Source organism: Castor canadensis, chromosome 1, assembly GCF_047511655.1.
Source record: "Castor canadensis chromosome 1, mCasCan1.hap1v2, whole genome shotgun sequence".
NCBI classification, from domain to species: domain Eukaryota; kingdom Metazoa; phylum Chordata; class Mammalia; order Rodentia; family Castoridae; genus Castor; species Castor canadensis.
In genome coordinates this window covers 168,751,628-168,773,291 of record NC_133386.1, presented here as the reverse complement: position 1 = coordinate 168,773,291, position 21,664 = coordinate 168,751,628, and the positions used below count along the sequence as shown (strand labels likewise).

The following is a 21,664-nucleotide window of genomic DNA, read 5'->3' as shown; positions in this document are numbered from 1 at the left end:
GTGATTGAGGAAGTGAGTTCCCAGTTTTTAATACAATTTTTAAATTTAAATAGACATATGTATGACTAGCGGCTACTGTTTTAGGAGCTTTAATCAAGTTGGAGGAATAAAGAATTACAGTATGGCGTCATAGAATTATTCACATGGAGGTATGATAAAAGGATGTTTTTCCAGGTTGGAATAGAGAGGAATATTTTAGCAAAGGGAGGTAAACCTGAGATTGAAGTTTCAGAGAATATACAGAGTTTACCAAAGCAAGCAGTATATTTTCTTAAGGGCTAGAAGAAGGTACTGTGGGGAATTACCCAAAGTAAATTCCTGTGTATGGATCAGGTAGTAGGAGGAGTGGGTAGGGATAACAATGAAAAGGTAAACACAGTACCTTTTATGTCTCAAGCAGGGAAATAGTATGATGAGATTGAATTTTTGAAAGATCACTCTGGCATTAATGTAGACTAATAGAGGATGGTTTGGAGTAGAAGCTCTTAGAGGCAGGGAGTCCAGGTGAAAGGCTGTGAATGAACCATAACTGAGATAATAACTTTGAGAATGGAAAGAAGTACAAAGATTACAGCATGATTAAAGACATATCTAGATAAGATTGGATGCTGGAAGAAAGAAAAACTGGAAGAGCTTATAAATGACACCCAAGTTACTAGCTTTAACAGTAGGGGTAGGTTGTTAAAAATAAATAAATAATAGGGATGTGGAGAGGAGTGTTTGGGAACTGGAGACAAGATACATTCAGTTTTGTACAAGTTTAGGAATCTAAGTCTAAGATAGGTTGTATTTTAAATTAATACAAAGGCCTTTAAATTATTTCAGCACATGGCAAAAAACCCAGTGTTTTCCTAAAATGGCATCTGAATGTTTTGTTATTTCTTCCTTGATATCTTCCTTTCATGGTACCTCAATCAAAACAATGTTTTGATGATCTCAGCCCTAGGACATCAGTATTGGCTTTTAAAGACCTTTATTTATTCTCTTTGTATCAGTCATGTTAAAAAAAAAATGTCATCTGTATATCATCTGCCTTGCAATTTTACTCATAAGGCTAGATTGCATTCTAATTAATATGTATGGTCTAGAACATTAGAGTTGTGTTTTGATGAATAAAAAACAAGTGGAAGAATCTGTCAAAGAAAAGTGTGGAACAATGCCTTTTAAAAAATGCATCAGTGACATCAAGTACAAAAAGACCTATATATTTAATTTTAATTATTCAATGTTTTGGAGTATGGACTCTTTTCTCCTGGTGACCTTCCATTTCTAACAGCACTTCAGAAAATTTGTTTTCTATACATATGTATATGGAAGTATCACAAGGAAACTCCTTGTGTAGCTACACTTATCTCAGACAAGCTAAAATGTCATGTTTTTCTTTTTATCTTTTCTCTTTTTCCTTCTACAAAATTGGAGAACAAGAGATAGGGCAGGTCCTGCCCAGGGGCCTGGCAGCAGAGTTGGGGGGAGATGACAGGGGAAAGGGGCTAAGAAGGTGAATAGGGTGCAAAAAATGTGTACACATGTATGTAAATGCAAAAATGATACCTGTTAAGTATTTCAGGAATTGGGGAGAGGTAAAGGATAATGGTAGAAGGGGATGAATTCAAGTATATTTGATATACTGTAAGAACTGTAAATGCCACAGTGTATCCCCCACCCAGCACAACAATAAAGGGAAAAAAAAGAAGTAAACAAATCTTTGAAAACAAGAGAGAGAGAAATGCAAGGAACTAGAAAATTTATTGAGATATTTTAAGTTGAGTGAAAATTAAAAGAAATCTGTTTTCTGGCCAATCTTTTTTTTAAAAAAAAAACTTTTTTTTAGCATTTTAAAAAACATTTTAGCATATCTTTGTTGTCCAGGGGGGTTTCATTGTCACATTTCCTTATATGCTTACAATGTACCTTGGTTAGATTCATCCCCTCCATTGTTCTCTCTCATCCCCCTCACGGCTACTTAAAATAATTTCAACAAGTGTCATTATTCCATTTTCATACAAGTATATAAAGTACTTCAGCCTTATTCCCCCTCATTTCCCCTCTCCATTTATCCTCTCTCTTCCCACTGTAAATACTTCCTAACAGGATGTTTTCACATCCCAGTCTTTCATTTTTCAAGAGTATAGTCCTTATTCAAAGGGATTTCACCATGTTTCACCCCAAAATACGTTGTACTTTAATCAGATTAACCCCCTCTGTTACTCTCCCTTATCCTTTCTCCCCTCTTCTTTTCAGTCCACAGCTTTCAATATGTTTCCTTATGCTTCTGGCCAATCTGAATATGAGGCAGTTATGCACAGGGGCAATAGGAAACTGAAAAGAGCTACAGAGATTCATCTGTAGCAATAAATTTGTATGGAGGTGAGTTTGGACTTTGAGAATTATGTGAAGTGCCAAGAATTAAATTTCAAGTGGAAGCATCAGTACATATTTTATGCAGTATGCATCTGATTTACTCACTGTTTAGACTTGTCTTTCTGAGAGCACAAGAAACTCATTATTTTAACACTTACCACTATATCTACTAACTCTGAAATACCCTGTGTTATATTAGGTTAAGCTCATTTTCTATAATATGAGAACACTAGTGTAGATCAGTCTGCATTAAAATAAAAAGTTCAGAAATAGTAACAGAATGAGATTACCAAATGCTTATTAATGGATTGATTTGCAATTCTGGGGATTGAACCTAAAATGCTTCTTTTAAATACTAATCCCAAGCACAGCAGTCAATATTGTATTTCCAAAGATAATTTTTAAAAATTCAGAGGGTAAAACGATTTGTTGTTTTAAGAGTGAGCCATTAGTATTAAGATGGCTTAGAGGGGAAGACCTATATATTTAATCCCAACACTCTTCTCCTCAGTCCGCCTCCTGATTAGTTAGTAAATGGTTCGGAAGGAATGAATACTTCGTAAGAAAGGATCTAAGCATTCAAAACTTGAGAAACATTGCTTGACAAAGATGCCTATTAAAAAAATTAAAATGTTAGTCTTTATTATCTACCTTGGGTGGTCTGATCTTAAAAACTGAATTTCATTGAGTTGGTTATAATAATAATATGAAACTTATTAAAATTAATGCACATTTTAAATTATACCAGAATCAATTTATCTATCCATCTATCTTTTATTTTTGGTGATGCTTGAGTTTGAATTTAGGGCCTCATACTTGCTAGACAGGTGCTCTTACCACTTGAGCCACACCTCTAGCCCTACCAGATTCAGTTTAAAGACTTGGCTAGCACCAGAGTTATAGGATTGAGTACAGTGTAAAAGAAAGTAACTGAAAACATAAAGTAAAATTGCAAAGCACAATTCACTTTTCAGAGAACTAGGAAAACAGGTATCATTCATACCAGCAGCTCAAGCAACTGCTAGCTACTTGCCCTTATTGAGTGCCTGAGAGAAGCCAGAAGCCATCTGTTATACTTAATTTGGTTCTTAAAGTAGTCTCTAAGGTAATGATTAGTTTCAGTTGTTAGATAATGTTTAAGTAACTAGAACAAGGGACTGAACTAATATGTTGCAGAGCTACATTTTGAACCCATGACTGTTATTTTGTGGACTGTATTTTTAACCACTAAAAAAAACTGTATTTTAACTCTAAGCAACCCATCAGAGATTACTGTTCTGACTGGGTGATGATAGTATTTAGGGAGATATGGAGCTCAACTTTGAATACTATGAGAATAAGCGCATAGAGTCTTAGAATAAGCTCTAAACCTACTCAGCAGGGAGAACCTGCTCGTAAAAGCATACTTCCAATTATTCTCTTGTTCTGTAGGGCTAGCCTACTGAAACGTGTGTTCTTCTTGGGGTGACTTGCTGAGGTAGCACCATTTTGAAGAGAAGGGCAACAACAGAAATGACATGGATTGAATAGTAATAAGGCAGAATTTAAGTAGAGAGAAAAAGAAGTAGGATAGCATAAAAATAATGCTGAAAATAAAACTGAAATAATCAGTTAGTAATTACTCAGTGCCTGGTCCTTATAAATATAATCATTTTATCTTACATCTAGCATTTGGAAGCATTTCTATCAGGACTTCAAATAGTCTATTGCCTTAATTAGCTCAGGTAAACAGAATGTGGGCAAGAAGTTACGGCAAAGAGAACATCAATAAAATAGAGTATTAGCAGAATCATTCTTCGGGTTTGCTTTATAAGATACACATAACTGGCACTTGAGACACTCCCATTTTTTAAAAAAGATTAATGTTTTCTTGGCTTTGTGTTCTAGAAAACTCTCCTAATTTACTGCCACAGAGATTTAATTTTTCTTTTTTACACATATTTTTTGTTTGTAGCTTTTACTAGTGTTATGAGAAGGGTAAACAATTTTTTTTACATTTTTTACAAATATTGTTTATTTTAATGAAGCTGGTACAATATCCATTTAAAACCCATGTCCCAGGTCAAAAAGTACAAATAAAACCAAAAGGAGCAGTGTTCTGTCTGATACACTTCTGTGTGAATAACTGTATTAACTGGTAATGAAAATTAGAACTTTTCTGGGTTCTCCAGACAAGATTTTTTAATCGTATGGTTTTCTCTTCAGTGAAGGCAAACCTGATATTCCTCTTCTTTTGGTCCAGACCCTCAGACTTTAAAAGTAGCTTCAAGTTAAGGAAAGGTCATTTCCCCACAGTTCAGTTCTATGAAAAAACTTCCATCTCCCACTGAAAGTCATAGTCCAGGAGTGAAGCATTCACATGCTAGAACTTCAGGGCCAATTAATAAATCATTTTGAACAATCGCATTGGTTGATCTTATCACCACAAACCTGAAAATGCACAGCACTGAAAAAAATGGCCTGTCTGTGCACACGTGTAATTTTTTAAAGAAGAGGGTAATATAAAGGGGCTGAGGATTTATCACCAAAAATCAGCACAATGACAACAAATGATAATGAATAATGAGCACTAGAATTCAAATTACCAGATATTTAAAAAAGATGGAGTGCAAGTATTCAATCATGTTTTGAACACATTACAAAAGAACTATTTTTAAAAATAAAAAAGGATTGAGGGAAAAGAAAAAAAATCTGTCGAATGACCCCCATTTGTTCCTGATAAACTTCCATCACATCTTCTTCCTCCATTCTCAGTTCTTTTGGAGTATGATTATCAGCAAATTTCTGATCTTCAAAGAGAAACCTGAGTGAATTCATTGGACCTCCCTGTCTTTGACAGTATGATTCCTTGAGTTTCTTGAGATGTGTTGTCATTTTCACTTTCAAGTGTATCTCACTGGTATCCTGTCCAGTGACTTTGAGTTTAATATACTCTCCTTCCTTCTTATACCCCACACCCTCAGTTGAAGGTTTTGCCTCCTGGTCGGACATAGTAAGGGTGGCTTCACCAGGGGTATCCACACAGCAGCAGCCTCAGGCAGGTAGAACCTGGCTCCAGGGTTTACAGCCTCCCTTCCCCACAGCACAACACCAATACTGAGGCTGCAGGGACTTCCAGCTATGCCAACAATTATTTACTGATGGTCTTTCTAATTTTGCTGTTATCTGAGTTATCTGTTATCTGGGTTTTGTGAAGTCCTTTTAGAATAATATTGTTAATAGTTATTTCATTTCCAAATATCCTCTCTAGTAGGATCTTACTATGGCTGCATTTTAAGTATATGTCATCATTGTATGCATTAGCCACAGAGAGATATAGAAATTTGGCTTGACACTGCCTATTTTGAAGACAATAACATAAAAACCAATTATATGGCTAAGAATTTTTAGAATAAAATGACATTTTATGCATGCACATTCACCAGATGGGCTTTTTCCTCAGGCAAGGAAATGATCCATTTTGTATTTTACTGATTATTCCTTTAGACATAAAATGACATCTTTAATATGTGTAAAAAATGAAATACTTTTAAGACTAAAGTGTCATTGATAAATCACTCCCATTTTCTTTTGCTAAAAAGAAACAAAATGGCTTTATCTGAATACTTTCATATAATGTGTATGGCTCTTTTTCCTATGCATTACAGAAAATGTAAAAAGAAAATAGTTCTGAAAAGTTTCTCTTCTTGCCTTTATGATTTTTGTTGGGTTCTTTAATGACTATTTTTCCTTTTCTTTGCTGTCATTTTGGAAGAAGTGGGAGTGATAGGGCTAGTGCACACCTACTTTGCTTGTTGTAAACTGTGAAGTATGTGGCAAATAAAAGGTTAATTTAAAAAATCATTTCTTAGGAATTTTTTTGAAACTTTTGAAGGTTTAAACATACAAATATCTTACTTCTTAGAACATTTTCTTAATTAGATGGTCCTTGCCTAATCATGAATTTGATTACAGTTTACTAAATGTGTTATTTGATGTTGTGGAATCTTTATCAGATTTCACTTGAATCCAGAAAGGTAACACCTGTGGGTTCCCTCACAAAGCCTCTTTTGTTAAATGGACACCCGCAGGCCATGAGGCAATTACATTTTGTTGCTTGCACTGAAAAGGAGGTACTTAACTAGACATCAGTAAGTATAGCTAAGAACTAGAGGCTGGATTCTTTTGTCCAGCTCTGAGATCAGGTTTTATCATGGCTCAGGAAGTAAACTTCTGACGTAGAAATGCAAAGCAAGAGTGATTTAAAGGTTCTTTCAGTGCTTTAAAATTTTTGCTCTCAAGTTAGATAGCTTGACAGATTTATAATATTATAAAAAAAATTATTGAAGGTTGTGATTATGAGAAGCAACATCAAAAAAGAAATGGAATTAGGAATTTGTGAGACATTTAATTATGTATTTATTGGCGTGTTTTTCTGCCATAGTTGTAAAGTTATCACAGCTTTTAAAATACATTTTATCTACACTCCTATACTGTTCATACTTTATTATATATAGTATTGACATAGAATCCTTTTTCTTTCATCTGGTTCAATTTTTTTTTCTTTTTTTTCTTTTATTATTCATATGTGCATACAAGGCTTGGGTCATTTCTCCCCCTTGCCCCCACCCCCTCCCTTACCACCCACTCTGCCCCTCCCTCTCCCCCCACCCCCTCAATACCCAGCAGAAACTATTTTGCCCTTATCTCTAATTTTGTTGTAGAGAGAGTATAAGCCATAATAGGAAGGAACAAGGGTTTTTGCTGGTTGAGATAAGGATAGCTATACAGGGAGTTGACTCACATTAATTTCCTGTGCGTGTGTGTTACCTTCTAAGTTAATTCTTTTTTATCTCACCTTTTCTCTAGTTCCTGGTCCCCTTTTCCTATTGGCCTTGAATTTTTTTTTTTTTGGCAGCATTAGAATTGGCATTTTTATGTGATAACCAGTAGGTTAATCTAACAGACAATAATTGTTTTGAGCTAGAAAGGAAATTTTTGTTATCTTCCCTGCCTATTCCATATGAGAAAAGTCAGGTTTTGTGTTTCAGACCTAAACCAAAGCTGCACTGAACTTTATGTGTAAATGAGATCTCTCTGCTAGACTACTATTATAGTCATTTAGAGATGGGCGGGGCGGGGGAGGGGTTACAGTACTGGTAACATTTGCTTGTATTATTCAAAGAGGCAGAGCCTCTGTATGGATTGGAAGTTACCTCTCTTTTTACAGTACTAGAGACCAAAAAAAAAAGAAGAAAAACATTTTTTAATTCAACAAAGCCCTTTCTAGTTTTTATTGTAATAGACAGTGTTCCTTTTTAAAAGATACAACCATCAGGCCAAGCATGGTGGTGCATACCTCTTATCCTAGCACTGGAGAGGCTGAGGCAGGAAGGAAGATCATGGTTTCAAGGCCAGCCTGGGCTACATAAGGAGAAACCTGCCTCTAAATAAACAAATAAACATTTTAAAAAGTATCACTGAAAAAAGTTAAAGTATTTTTGTGTGTAAACACTTTATCTAAATAATATACATTGTATTATAAATATGTAGATTTAAAAATATTTGAGCAAGTTGTTTTACATTTATATATTGTTCTACAGCTTATTTAAATTGACTTTCAGAAATCTTTCAGTTTGTTTTGTGTTTCAATCATCTGTGTATTTTTATGTAAAAGAAATGTATTTCATTTAGCCTTACCTAGTGAAGAATATTTGCACTAAGTTGCCAATTCTGAGATGCAGATATTTCCATATGAACTTCTTACCAGTTCATGGTTGCATACTCGGTTTGGCAAGCCTTTTCTAGAGATCTTGACAGGAAATTTGTAAATAAAATCATCAATGATATGTCACTGAAGGAGATGCAAGGTACAGATGGCAAAGCACACCTTACATCAAAACTTTTAGTTCTCACCAAAATGATTCTCTTTATGTTGTTATCAAGTATGCTTTAAAAGGCTTTAGCTGCTTCTGGCAATGATGGAGTAGCCGGTAATGGACTTGCCCTCCTGCTTTAACTAGACCTGGGCACTAAGTGGTCTGTAATCCTACCTACTTGGGAGGCTCCCAGTTCAAGGCCAGCCCAGGCAAATAGTTCACAAGACCCTATCTATCTCCAAAATAACCAGAGCAAAACAGACTGGAGATGTGGTTCAAGTGGTAGAGCTCCTGTTTTGCAAGCACAAGGCCCTGAGTTCAAACTCCAGTCCCAACCAAACAAAAAACAACTAGTCAGGTGCCAGTGGTTCACTCCTATAATCCTAGCTACTCAGGAGGCAGAGTTCAGGAGGCTCATGGTTCAAAGCTGGCCTGGGCAAATAGTTCATGAGACCCTATCTCGAAAAAACCCTTTACAGTAAAGGGCTGGTGGAGTGGATCAAGGTGTAGGTCCTGAGTTCAAGACCCAGTACTGCAAAACAAAACTAGGAACACCGGCAGGATTTGTGCTCTTTGACTCAACCTAACAACCTGAAAACAAGGTTTGAAAGGAATAAACTGATCTGTACCAAACCAAACACCCCATTCCAGATTTAATACTCTCCAAGGACAGGCAGTAAAATCCAGTCAACAAATGAATAGCTAGATAAATCACAAATTACTAGCTATGCAAAGCAGGAAAATGCAACCCATAATAAGAAATAAATCAACTAGCTGGGTGAAGCAGCTGATTACCCGTTATCTTAACTACTCAGAATTCAGAGACCAGGAGGATCATGGATCAAGCCCATCTGCTGCAAACAGTTAGGGAGACCCTATCTCAACCAATAAAAAAAGCAGTGCATGGTGGCACATGCCTGTCATCCTAGCTACTCAAGAAGTATAAATAGGAGTATTGTGGATAAGGCTGGCTTAGGCATAAATGCAAGATCTTATATCAAAAATAACCAGAGCAAAATAGGTTGGGGGCATGGCTCAATGGTAGAGTGCCTGCTTTGCAAGCACAAGGCCCCAAGTTCAAAACCCCAGTACTGCCAAAAAAAAGTAAATCAGTTAAATAGGCCCAGTATGACAGAGATGATAGAATTAATGGATAAGCACTCTAAAATACCATTTTAAAATATTTTCAAAGATCTAGGGGGAAAAGTGAACACAACAAAGAAACTGTAAATGTAACAAAGAACCAAATACCGTTTCTATAGTTTGAAAATGTATTAGATGGTCTTTACAGCAGTAGAAACTGCAAAAGAAAAGGTCAGTGATTTTGAAGACATAGCAATAAAAAACATACAAATTGAAGGAAAATGTCTAGGAAAAACTGAATAGGTTTAGTAATCTATAGGACAGTATTAAACAGACTAACATACATGGTATAGATGTTCCAGGATAATGAGTGAAAAAGAAGGCAATCTATATTTTTTTCCCCCAAAATTTGGTCAAAACTGTAAACCAGACACCCAAGAAGTTCAGATAAAATAAATTTGAGGAAAATCATAATCAAATTGCAAAGAGCTGCTGATAAATAGAAAACAAATAGAGAAAAGACTCATGAAGCGCAATGTGAGAACAAAGAATTTTTGCTGACCTCTCATCATAAAGAGAATTAGAAGACAGTGAAATGTTGGGGAGGGGAAGGAATACACTCAATTGAGACTCTACACATAGCAAAATGTCTTTCAAAAATGGGGAAATAAAGATATTTTTAAGCAAAAACTTGAGAGAACTTTTAAGAAAGCCTAAAAGTTGTTAGTAGTTAATACTATAGGACTTGTTAAAAGACGTTCTCAAACTGAAGGACAAAGCTAGGACATGGAAATACAAACTTACAACAGCAAAGAACACTAGCATGCTAAAAGTGGATGAATACACAAGAAACACATGGCTTAATTTCTTTTTTTTCTTTTTGTAGTGCTTGGGATCAAACCCAGGACTTCAGACATACTAGGCAAGTGCTCTACCACTGAGCCACATCCCCAGCTTGTTTTTGTTTTTAAGTTCCTCAAATACTGTGTTAACTAAAAAAAAAAAAATTAATACCAAGTGCAACAGACACAACCATACCCTGCTGTTGGAAGTATAAAATAGTATAACTTTGGAAAACTTTGGTAGCTTCCTTTAAGGTTAAAAACACATTTAATGACAACCCAGAAATTATACTTGTAGGTATTTTTAAGTATATTGTTTCCCTTTCTTCAGTACACAGGTTTGAACTCAGAGCTTCACACTTGCTACTGCAGGTGCTCTATCACCTGAGCCACTCAGCCACTCCATCCCCTTATGGATTTACTGCAAAGAAACAGACTTGTGTATGAATGCCCACAGTGCTTTATTTATCATAGCTCCAATCTGCAAATCACCAAATATTCGTGAATAGGTTCATGGATAAACATTGTGGTTTACAGCAGAACACTATATACCAGTAAAAAAGGAACAAATGATTGATACATAAAACATAGATTAGGTATAAAATATTTATTAGTGAAAGAATCCAGACACAAAATAAGTATTTTGCAATTCCATTTAATGAAATTAAGAACATTCAAAACTAGACTCTAGTAACAGAAAGTGGCTATGTAGACCCAGGTATTGAGGTCAGAAGTTAACTACAGAGGAACAGTAGGCAGCTTTTTTTCTTTGTCAGACTGTGAGTAGAACACAGGGTCTTATGCTTGCTAGGCAGGGGCTCCACCACTTGAGCCACACCCCTCAGACCTTTTTGCTTTAGATTTTTTTTGGGGGGGTGGGTGGCAAGGGGGTAGGGTCTTATGTTTTCTGCCCAGTCTGAAAACACTGCTTCTCATTAGCTGGGACGATAAGTGTGTTATCACACCAGGCTATAGGTTGAAATGGGATCTTGTGAATGTTTTACCTGGGCTGGTCTTGAACTGTGATCTTCCTGATAGCTGGAATTAGAAGCATGACCAGCTCAGAAATGATAGAAGTATTTTGTGTGCTCATTATTGTTGTGGTTACATGGGTCTATATATTTTTTGAAACTTAAATATTTTCAGCACTTAAAATGAATCCTAAACTTTTACTATATATAAAAATATACCTCTTTGAAATTGCTTTTTAAAATGAAATAAAGTATACACCATTTTTCCCCATACCAAAAAGTCATATACTTCTACAGTAGAATAATTTCAAACATGATGAATTTTTTACTAGTAAACTCAGTGACAGATGTAGGTCTGCAAGGGTGACTGACTTTCAGAGATCCAGTCAGAGGTTTTCTCATTTCTAAGAGAAGTTTGCTTCTGATTTGTATGCTTGATGTGAAATATTAGGTCTGAGCTGTAGAGACTATCCTTTACTATAAACGATGCATGTTTCAGGTAAGGAGGAGCTAGCATGGCATGTATTTGCACCTATATCTTCTTCCATGGGACATCCATAACAGTATTTAACTGGTTATTTGAAAGATCAAGTGAAATTACACAAAACTCCACATGTGGGTACTGGTTTTCTTTACTATTCCTCTCTTTTGTTTTACCCTTTGCAATCAAGGACTAGATATAGAAGGCCGTGGTCATATTCCTCCAGAGGCTCCTAGTGAGATAGGTTCTGGGTTTCTTTTAGAAGATTCCTTTCTATATTTGTTAATTTTATTACCACTAAGATACTTCCATCATTGTATTTTGTTAATTTCTTTTCTGAATAAAAGGTAGCTGCTCAGAATTTACTTCTCATGGTAAATCCTAAGAAGGCGCCCTAAGAAAGGAACCACACTCAGTATCTTGTTAATTAAAAAAAAAAGTAAACTGCCACAAAAGCATTGTGCTTTAAAAGAATTTCTCTTACAGGTGTTTATCACCAACAAATACTTCAATAACAACTGTGGTTGAAGTTCTGTACAGAATTAAAATTATTTTTAAAAAGGAAAAGGAAAAAGAAGTAGTATACAGGTTAGAAAAAGAAAAGCTAAAAAAGTCCCTAAGTTTTCCTTGTATTTATACAGAGCCTCAAAACAAAATAAATGTGTTGTTTTCTTATTTGGCCTAATCTTCAAAAAACTAGGCTGTGAAAAATATTTGCAACAAGTGTTTCAAACCTGTCTATATCATGTAAAGAACATTTTCAGTTTGATAAGAAAATTATTAAGATCTTGAAGACTGCTGTTTGCCAAAGCAGGTAGACTATTCATGTGTGATGAAATATAATCAGAAAACGAACGCAGAGAGTTTGTTCTGCCACACGATTAATAAAAGCAGGGAAAAATACCATTAAAGAACTGAAGTATCAATTACATTAACAATTTTTTGTGTGTGTGTGCTGCTGGAGACCAAAGACAGTGCCTACATGTATGCTAGGCAAGAACACTTCCACTGAGCTACCCCACCCCATATATTGACAAAAATTTAAAAGATTCGAACCTATACCATTTGTAAGGATATATTCCAAAAGAATAGTTAAATGTTTAAAAAAAGAAAAAAGAGAGTATGAAAGCCTAACTATGACTCAAAATCGAGAAATCATGAAAAGCAAAAATTGGTAGGTGAAAAACTGGGAATAAATGTTTGCCATTCTTATCTCAAAGTGCAAATTTCCATAATATTTAAAGAGCTTCTATGAAATGAAGGAGACTAACCGACCTAATGATGGCAAGACATGGAGAGATTACAGAAAACAGACCATATATGTAGGCTTTTAAACACAAGATATTCATTCAGCCTCACTCAAACTAAAACAAAAGCAAAAACACAAAGGTACCATTTTTTTATAATCAGATTGGTAAAAATCTAGTAACAATGATAATAAAAGTAAAACTTGCCCCCAAAAAACATGACATTACTGTCTGCTGGCTCATTATATCATAAAATAGTAGAGTTACACAACAGCTAGGCACATAAAAAGATGTCACAAAACAGGACCCCAGCAAAGCTGACTTTATATGGTGAAAGTTCTAAACAGAGAATCTGGTATCTAGGCAGGCAAGTTTAGGGGAAACCTGATGGAGAGATGCAATGTATAAACCATGGGTCTTGGCTTATGCTCAGTGTGATGGACAGAGATCTCCCTATATTGTAAGTATGTTGCCTTATTAGTCTGTAGAATGTTTTGCTTTTGCTTTTTCTGGTATCCCTTACTAAGTCATACATATTACCTATTTTTAGAACTTAGGAACAAAGGTATTTTGGAAACTGAAAACTTAAAACAAGATCTTCACCTTATAAAAGTAACACTTCAGAATTTGTTAATTACACACTGCTTTTCAAGTCCACTGTCTTGTTCATTTTTGTATGACCTGAGACACTCGTTTTTCTACTTGAGCAGTCTTGTGTTTCACTGCACTGTCCATTTTATTACATGAATAGGAAACAGCCTGGCTGTTGGCCTGAAGACCTATCATTGGTTTCATTAATAAAAATAAATAGTGTTATATTGATTTTCTTTTAGCAAACTTACATTCTTTTCCTACAAAATAGACATTTAAGTGGATCCAAATGCAAAGAGGGTTTTCGGAAAATATTTCTACATGATGCAAGACATTTCAGAATTATAATCTCTTCTGAAAAATGAAATAAAAAACTGCAGTCTCTCCTACTGAATTTTGTTGACTACAGTCAAGCAGTCTCTCCTATTGAATTTTGTTGACTACAGTCAAACTAAATTCCTTCCCAGTAGATTATTTGGGTTGGCCAATAATTCAACTTTTTTGGTTAACAAAAACTATATAATCAAAACTTTAAAAGAGCAATTTTAAAGACTGTGCCAAAGAGTAATTTTTAAATTTATATGATCCAGATATCAGTAAGCAAATCTCTCATGCTGAAGACATTTTTTAAAGCAATGCATTTTGTTCTAAATATGATTGTCATAGAGTGAAAAATTTAAACTTATTTACCAGCTATTACACAGGACATGTGGAGAGAGGGTCTTTTCATTTAGTAGATCACCATCATTAATTTTCAACTGATGATTTTATAATAGGTCCTTCTGGTTCCTGATGGTCATTATCAAAATATAATGCACTGAAGATATGGCCTGTACAAAGTAGAACAGAGATCTTAATTAGAATTCTGACAGGTCCACTCCAATAAAATGATGAGATTATTTGTAATTGATGTCACAATCAATTACCATTTGGTTCATCATGAGCACTCTAATAGGTCTGGTCTTGGTACTGGCCCCAGGATGGTGCTGAGTGAGCGGCTGCCCTGTTTATGCTGTTACTGAGACAGGGAGACACATTATCATCAGTGTCCTAATGACCTCTTTTGAAGATATTAATGACCCTGTCACACTGTTGTGATTTCTTATAACCTTAGTTTGGGGCTTGTGTAACAAATTAATATTTGGGAACTATAGGATTAAAAGATCTTTTTGAAAGTTGAGACCTTTGACAGTAAATTTTATTTTATTGAAAGCAAAAATGCCAGTCTTAGAATTTTAGGTAGTTCTTAAAAGAAAATGTTAGGACAGTTCTCCCTACCTCCAAATGGCATATTTGGATTTTGTTTGTTTTGTTTTTTGAGACAAGGTCTTACTATGTAGTGGGATTACAGTGTGTGGTACCAGGCTCAGCCTTTAAAAGACATGCTTTAGAATGACAGAATCCAAATTAGGTTTTATGTCTTTATAGGGGTTCCTTTTCTTCACAATTCTAGGTGCCAATGGGTCATGTTTGGCTAGAAGGTGATAACCTACAGAATTCTACAGATTCCAGGTACTATGGACCTATTCCATATGGACTAATAAGAGGACGAATCTTCTTTAAGGTACAGTATTCTGCTTCACATGTAAGCTTTATTCTCTGAGCCAGAAAAAAAAAAGTTTCTCTCAAAATGAACTTTGAACAGTTGACTTAACTGTTGTAGTGACTACATTTTAATGAACAAGTTGTTTTTACTTAGTAGCTCTATGCAAAACATTATCCCCCTTCTCTGTGTTGCTTTCATAAAGGTACGAAATTGAGGATGACTTCTTAATAATAATAAAATTTAAACTACATTAGCTATAGCCTAAGAAACTCTGGAGCCCAGGCTGGCCTTGAATTCTCAATCCTGGGATTGTAGGTATGCACTACCATGCCTAGCTGTGGCTTCTCCTTTTTATCACAAGTTGTAAGGAAAATATATGAATACTTAAGGCGAATGGATAATTTACCTGAGTCTCTGTTCTTAAACAAATGTCATATTCAAGTATTTAAAACTTAAACACTTAAGGTTGAAAGTTTATAGTTAACTCTTACTTGAGGCTAGTAAAAGAAAATGCTTATATTCATACACTACACATATAGTTTCTTAAATAATGTTTGAATGTTCCAAACTGTAGTGTTTAAATACAACACAAGTTTTTTTTAAGTCTTATTGTAATACAGCAAATTTTGTTCTTGACTGATGAGTAAGGAGAACACATTTAATTATCTAGCATGGAGAAAAAAGGATGAATAGAAAAAGGAATATGATATCACTTTAATTGTTTTCAAACTTATATATTTTGATTTTACAGATTTGGCCTCTGAGTGAATTTGGATTTCTACCTGACAGCCCGAATGGCCACAGATTTTCTGATGATTAGCAAGCATTTATTATTTTGACTTGACTGTTCAAGTGAAGTGAATTTACTTTACTTGAATTCACTTCACATCCTGTTCAGGTGAATTTATTACTGCATTTGGAACCATGTATTTATCAATAAACTATCTGCTATTCAGTTCTAGTTACTTTTAATTGCCACTGTCAAGAATAAGCAACATGCTATGCAAGTTGTATTAGTTAAGAATATTTGGATAAGAATGTAATTCAAGCCTGCAATTCCAGCACGTGGGAGGCCAGCCTGGGCTACATAGTTCCTGGCTAGCCTATGTTATATGATGAGAACCTGTCTCAAAAATAAATAATCCAAAATAAGTTTTACATATAAATTTTATGATATACAAATGTTTTTTCTGGAGGGGGATGGATGACTACCTCACTTGTATTTTGGTTTTGTAGGTACAATGAACATAATCTGATGTTCTTGAATGTGCCACATACTTCAGCCATATTTAGAAGTCAGAGTAGTAACTCTTTTCATTTACAAATCCAATGTGACAACACGAGGAGAGCGGCCTAATGAAGAGCTGCTCACTTACATGCTTGGCCCACTCATTTGAAGTTAAGTAAAAAATCTTCAGTGATTCCACAAAGTATCCTCAGAGTCTTTAAATGCATTCTGATATTAAATACATAAAAAATATGACTATTACATCTACGATCTGTGTAGTCAGTAATAATTCCTAATAAAGGTCCATTTCATAGCAGCAATGAAAAGAGTGATTCCATATTCATAAACATAGGTAATTAAAACACTATCATAATAAGGAAAGGCATGTCCCAAATTATTTTTTAAAGCTTCCATTTCCTAAGTTACATTTAAAGGTGAAGATGGCTGTGTTCACAATTTTCTGTCTCCAAAGCTTACCTATCTTTCCATAGATGCCACTTCACCTTTACTGACTTTGAGATAACTTCATGGATATCTATATCCAGCATTTTTTATGGGAAAACTGGGCTTACATATTGTTCACAAAAATTCTAACTAATTCTAGTGTCTCTAGAATTTGAGATATGTATACAATAGGCCTATAGCTAAAACCATCATCTGCTAGATCAGAAACTTAATAACTGCAAAGGAACATAATACTTTTACTTAATAAAAAAGACATGGTGATGTTAAGAAAAAGAAAATTCTTATTTTGTACCAAGAAGAAACAAAAGTCCTCAGATGGGAAAACACAAAATAGAATTTATAATTCAAGTCTTTTTTGTGGCAACGTGTACAAATAAACAGCAATTTTCTATTAATCTGAAGTGGCCTTTGCTTGATGATCTTGTATTTTCTTAGAATCCATTTCCTTGAAGCTTGAGTGGTCTTTTCTCATCATGTCCGAATATGCAATGACAGGATTCCAAGTAGTGAACTAAAACATTTTAGCAACAATGAAGGAGTTCTATAATTAGTGAACATGTATCACAAGCAATCAGATTAACATCTTCGGCTTCATCCTTGGAGATGGTGTATTTTCCACCACATCGGCAACTCAGAGAGAAAGATTGATCATCTGCAAAGAAAACAAAATAGTGCTTCAAATGCTTACCAACAACTACTTTGTTAATACCCTTCAAAATGCAGTTCATTCCACAGGAATTGAAAAACAAAAGAAAAGCTCAGAAAAGATAAAAATGTGTTTAAAAGAGAACTAGAAAAAAATTTCTTGCATAGGGGCAGTGTTTCTAAAAATGATCTGCTAAAGAATCCTTAGCTGTGGAAGAGATGGACTGAAGTTTAAAAATCAATAACCCAAAGATTCTGATGGGGAAAGGGGATGCTCAGAAGTAACCTATGAAATTGTTAAAAGTTTTCTGTTTTCTTAAGACTCATGTAAACTTTACATTCTTCACAGCAATGTATTTGTCTAAAATATTACAGCGAAGCAAAAAGAAAAACAGCAATACCTATCTCACTCTTCAGAAGCATGGTATTTTCCCTAGAGTGTACCTTCCAGAGGAAAATGCTACCTCAACTGTTTATCAAGCTAAGTATCTATATACCTTCTGTTCTGGATCACATGATTTCAAGAATCCTGACTCAAATACAGAAGCACAATACCACATGAGGTTTTTTTGCTGTGAGGTATTGTATGTATATTTGCTTGGTGTTTACAAATGATATATGAACCAGTAGGAAAATAATTGATGTAAGATGCTCAAAGGAGGCAGTAAGTCTTGGCAATAATGGCGCCGATAGGTTTCGGTTCTTACTGCACCCTTAAGCTTCCGTTTCCCAGGGTCATGGTCCTGCCTCAAGTCTAGCCTGAATCCTCCTTCTGCCCCAACCTCCAATCAGCATGAACCATAAGATCCTAACCAATCAGATCATGCTGAGTCTCACTGATGGGCATTTAAGCATCTCTCTCTCTCTCTCTCTCTCTCTCTCTCTCTCAAGAATCTCTTGGCCAGATCACTCCTCTCCAGGTGGTCATTTTGGGCCTACATTTCCAACAGTAGGGTTAACATTTAGCCTTGTAATGGTAGAAATTTTAAGTCTGTCATTTTCCTGCAAGTTTAAATGTTAGCGTCCTTGGGCTGAAAGAATCTCTGATTCTTCTGGTCTTCTATTTTACTGGGAAGCAATTTTTATCAAATTGGAATAATTTTATTCCAATTATAGTATGTATTTTACTGCCATAATTTTTGTTAGAGATAAAGGAAGTCACAAAAGATTCATAATTTCCCACAATCAAATACCTTCAATCAGTTGTCAAGGTTGATTAACATTTAGATTTCATTATATGCACAGAAAGAGAGATGGAGATTCAACTACCTTGTGGTTGCTCTTTGTTGAGTTTAGTCTTGGAAAAATTAGCAATTAAGTAAGGCAACTTCAAGTTTCTTTTATCACTTAATCCTCTTTTATTGTTTACCACAATGTTTTTTTATTTCTCCATAAAGAAAAAAATTCATTCTTGAATTCAGAAGCACAAACATCTCTTCTGCTTAATCCAATATATTATGTACTTGACCATGTTTTCAAAGTGAGTTGCTTCATTATTAACTTGTCTGAAATGCATATATTCTAACCATTGATTTTCTTAAGCTCACTCTCCCCTTCTTGTTTTTTACCACCTCAATGAACACTGAGAAAAAATTTCAGGTGACATGTGGTAGGTAAATGGCACAGAGGATACCATGGGTTACTGTGGAGTTTTGTCATAGACAATTTCAAATGTTAATGCTTACTAAAAATTCACTACTTGTGGAAATTTATTACATAATGCTCTTAAAGTGATAATCTCATAGAAATCATCTTAAATATAATGAAAATAGGCCAACAAAATGGCCAAGTCATAAAATAAGTAAGGCAAAAGGTAGTGTCAACCTCTCAGCAGTTCCAGGTATGCCTTTTAAGCACAATAAAATTCAACATTTCATACTGATTTTTGGTCAAGCATCTGACAACTTGGCTATGTCTACCATGTGGGGTTTTGCCACCTTTTCTCCTTTCCTGGATCTTCATCATCCAAGGGCATTGTGAAAAGGATCCTGAAGGAATCTAAACAACTTTTTACTTGCTCAATTGATCACACTTTTTATTTCAGAGTATGCTAAGGCTACTCTTTCCCACTCCAATAAAAAATTGTAGTTCAACACTTGCATAATTATTTTTTAAGTATTCTGTAAGAATACTGGCTTCATGCAGCTGTTGTTCAGTATTTTCTCTCAGGAAGATAAGGATTATTTCCATCTTTACAATGGTAAAAACCCTTAAATAAACAGCAAAGATATTCTGTACTTTTAAAATTACCTGTTTTGTTTAGTATGGCTTTGCTAGCTGTAGTTGGGATTATTCTGTCTCTTCACTGTGAGGTTTACTTCAGGGACTCCCAGGAACAATTACACACTTTTGACAATCATTGATGATTTCATGTTATACATTTCCTTCAACATGCTGGCATTTTCACTACCAGAAAGTCCATGTATTTATTGACTGAATAGATGCTTCAACAATTATTTTTAATTTAAACTATAAATACTTAAAGTTATATTAATAATAAAACTTTTCAAAGGTAAATGAAAGAAGAAAAATTACAAAAACCAGTTTTACTACATTTACACTATTAGGAATTATTAGTAAACAAAATTCTCAGCTACACAGGAAGCATAAGGAGGAGGATCACAGTCAAGGATGGCCTGGGCATAAATTGAAGACCTTATCTGAAAAATAAATATCAAGTAAGAGCCAGATGCCAGTGGCTCACTCCTGTAATCCTAGCTACTCAGAAGTTAGAGATCAGGAAGATCATGGTTTGAAGTCAGCCCAGGAAAACAGTTCACAAGACCCTGTCCGGAAAAAAACCCATCACAAAAAAACGGGGGGAGGGGGCTGATGGAGTGGCTCAAGGTGTAGGCCCTGAGTTCAAACTCCAGTACCACAAAAAAAATAAAAAAGAAGAGCCGGGTGCTGGTGGCACACCTATAATCCTAGCTACTCAAGAGGTGGAGATCAGGAGGATCACAATTCGAAGCCAGCCTGGGCAAAAAGTTTGCTAGACCCTATCTCAAAAAACCCTTCACAAACATAGGGGTAGTGGATTAGCTCAAGGTAAAGACCCTGAGCTCAAGTCCCAGTACTACCCCCCTCAAAAAAAAGGCCTGGGGCATGGCTCAAGTGGTAGATTGCCTGCCTAGCAAGCATAGGGCCCTGAGTTCAAACAGCAGTAGCACCAAAATAAACAAATCAAATAAATATAGAATTAAAAACAGACCACATAAACACAGAGAGAGCGCCAAGCTATTCTTAAATTAAGATTTCCAAATATTCTATAAGGTTTCTTTTTTTCCTTTATATAATAATTTCTAGTATTTCTCTTCACTGTACATAAGACAAAAAAAGAACAAAAGAAAAAAAATCCAACCTTGGTTCCAAGTCATTTCTTCAAGATATACTTGAGCATCTACTGGTCCCATATTTCTTAGTTCATCAGCTGTAAAATACAAAATGAGATAATTTTGATATTTTTACTATGAAGAATGCTGAAAAGGCATCGCCAGTTGGTTATTACATTTCTTATTTACCTATCATTTTAAATTTTGCTTACTACTTTTGACAACAGTGTTAAGGCTACTTGACTTCAGCTAACTAAAAGTCTAGAACATACTGCTTGTTATAAACATTAGCAGTTAAAGTCTATCCCATTTTCCTCAACTATGCAATGTGGCAAAAGCATGAAGTCAATTTGATGATTTCTTTCATCAACTAATAACCTCTACTTTATGACACTAAAACTTTTTGTCAGATAAATTTTATCTGTAGCTAAGAAGGCATTTTAGACCTGGGTAAAGGCAACTATTTTGAACTTAATTATAATATTTTATTAGCTTTCTAACTTTAGATATCACTTGTTTCATCTTTATGATAGGAGTTTTATCTCTTCCTTATTTACTTCCTTATTTACTATGGACTACATGGATGTCCTCCAAAAATTTATATGTTGCAGCCCTAACCCCAATGTGACTATGTGAAGATAAAGTTTTCAGGAGGTAAATAAGGTTAAAAGAGGTCATAAGCTTGGGGTCCTAATGCAATAGTATTAGTGGCTTTTATAAGAACAGGGGGAGAGAGAGACCTTTTTTCCACATCCACCCATGTATGGAGGAAAAGTCATGTGAGGACACAGCAAAGGGAGGCTGTCTGCAAGTGAGAAAGCTCATCCTTATTACTAACCTGGCCAACACCTTGATCTTATACTACCCAGCCTCTAGAAATGTGAGAAATAAATTTTGTTTAGGCCATCCAGTCTATGTCATATTGTTATGGCAGCTCAAGCTGCCTAACAAGTATTCTTTAAATCAAATGAAATCAGGTTAAAAGTGCTTTAAAGAGTAAAGCTCTACCCAAAT

The 21,664-nt window shown here is 35.0% G+C and overlaps 3 protein-coding genes across 26 annotated transcripts in view; 1 reads left to right on the top strand and 2 right to left on the bottom strand.

The window, feature by feature from the left end:
• Positions 1-15,935, top strand: part of Immp1l (inner mitochondrial membrane peptidase subunit 1) — a 69,322-nt gene extending 53,387 nt beyond the window's left edge. For all 21 annotated transcript variants that reach the window (XM_074043495.1, XM_074043526.1, XM_074043515.1 and 18 more), the window contains 2 exons: positions 14,888-14,998; positions 15,732-15,935. In XM_074043495.1, the coding sequence (XP_073899596.1) occupies positions 14,888-14,998; positions 15,732-15,800 (180 nt within the window). In that variant the 3' untranslated portion in view covers positions 15,801-15,935. The remainder of the gene's footprint in view (positions 1-14,887; positions 14,999-15,731) is intronic.
• On the bottom strand, positions 3,867-6,868 carry LOC109687882 (small ubiquitin-related modifier 1-like). The gene has a single exon (XM_074043571.1). The coding sequence runs from the start codon at positions 5,350-5,352 to the stop codon at positions 4,978-4,980; it is 375 nt and encodes a 124-aa protein (XP_073899672.1). The 5' UTR covers positions 5,353-6,868; the 3' UTR covers positions 3,867-4,977.
• The window catches only part of Dnajc24 (DnaJ heat shock protein family (Hsp40) member C24), a 52,088-nt gene continuing 41,005 nt past the window's right edge, over positions 10,582-21,664 (bottom strand). Inside the window, exons 4-6 of one of the 4 annotated variants that reach the window (XR_012436259.1) lie at positions 20,680-20,748; positions 14,125-17,325; positions 10,582-11,182 (exon numbers count right to left, since the gene is read on the bottom strand). Coding sequence is in view for 1 of the 4 variants with exons in the window: in XM_074043548.1 (XP_073899649.1) it covers positions 17,195-17,325; positions 20,680-20,748 (200 nt within the window). In the remaining 3 variants the exon portion in view is untranslated. Of the gene's footprint in view, positions 17,326-20,679; positions 20,749-21,664 lie in introns of all 4 variants that reach the window. The other 3 variants (XR_012436258.1, XR_012436260.1, XM_074043548.1) reach the window with 3 other exon arrangements.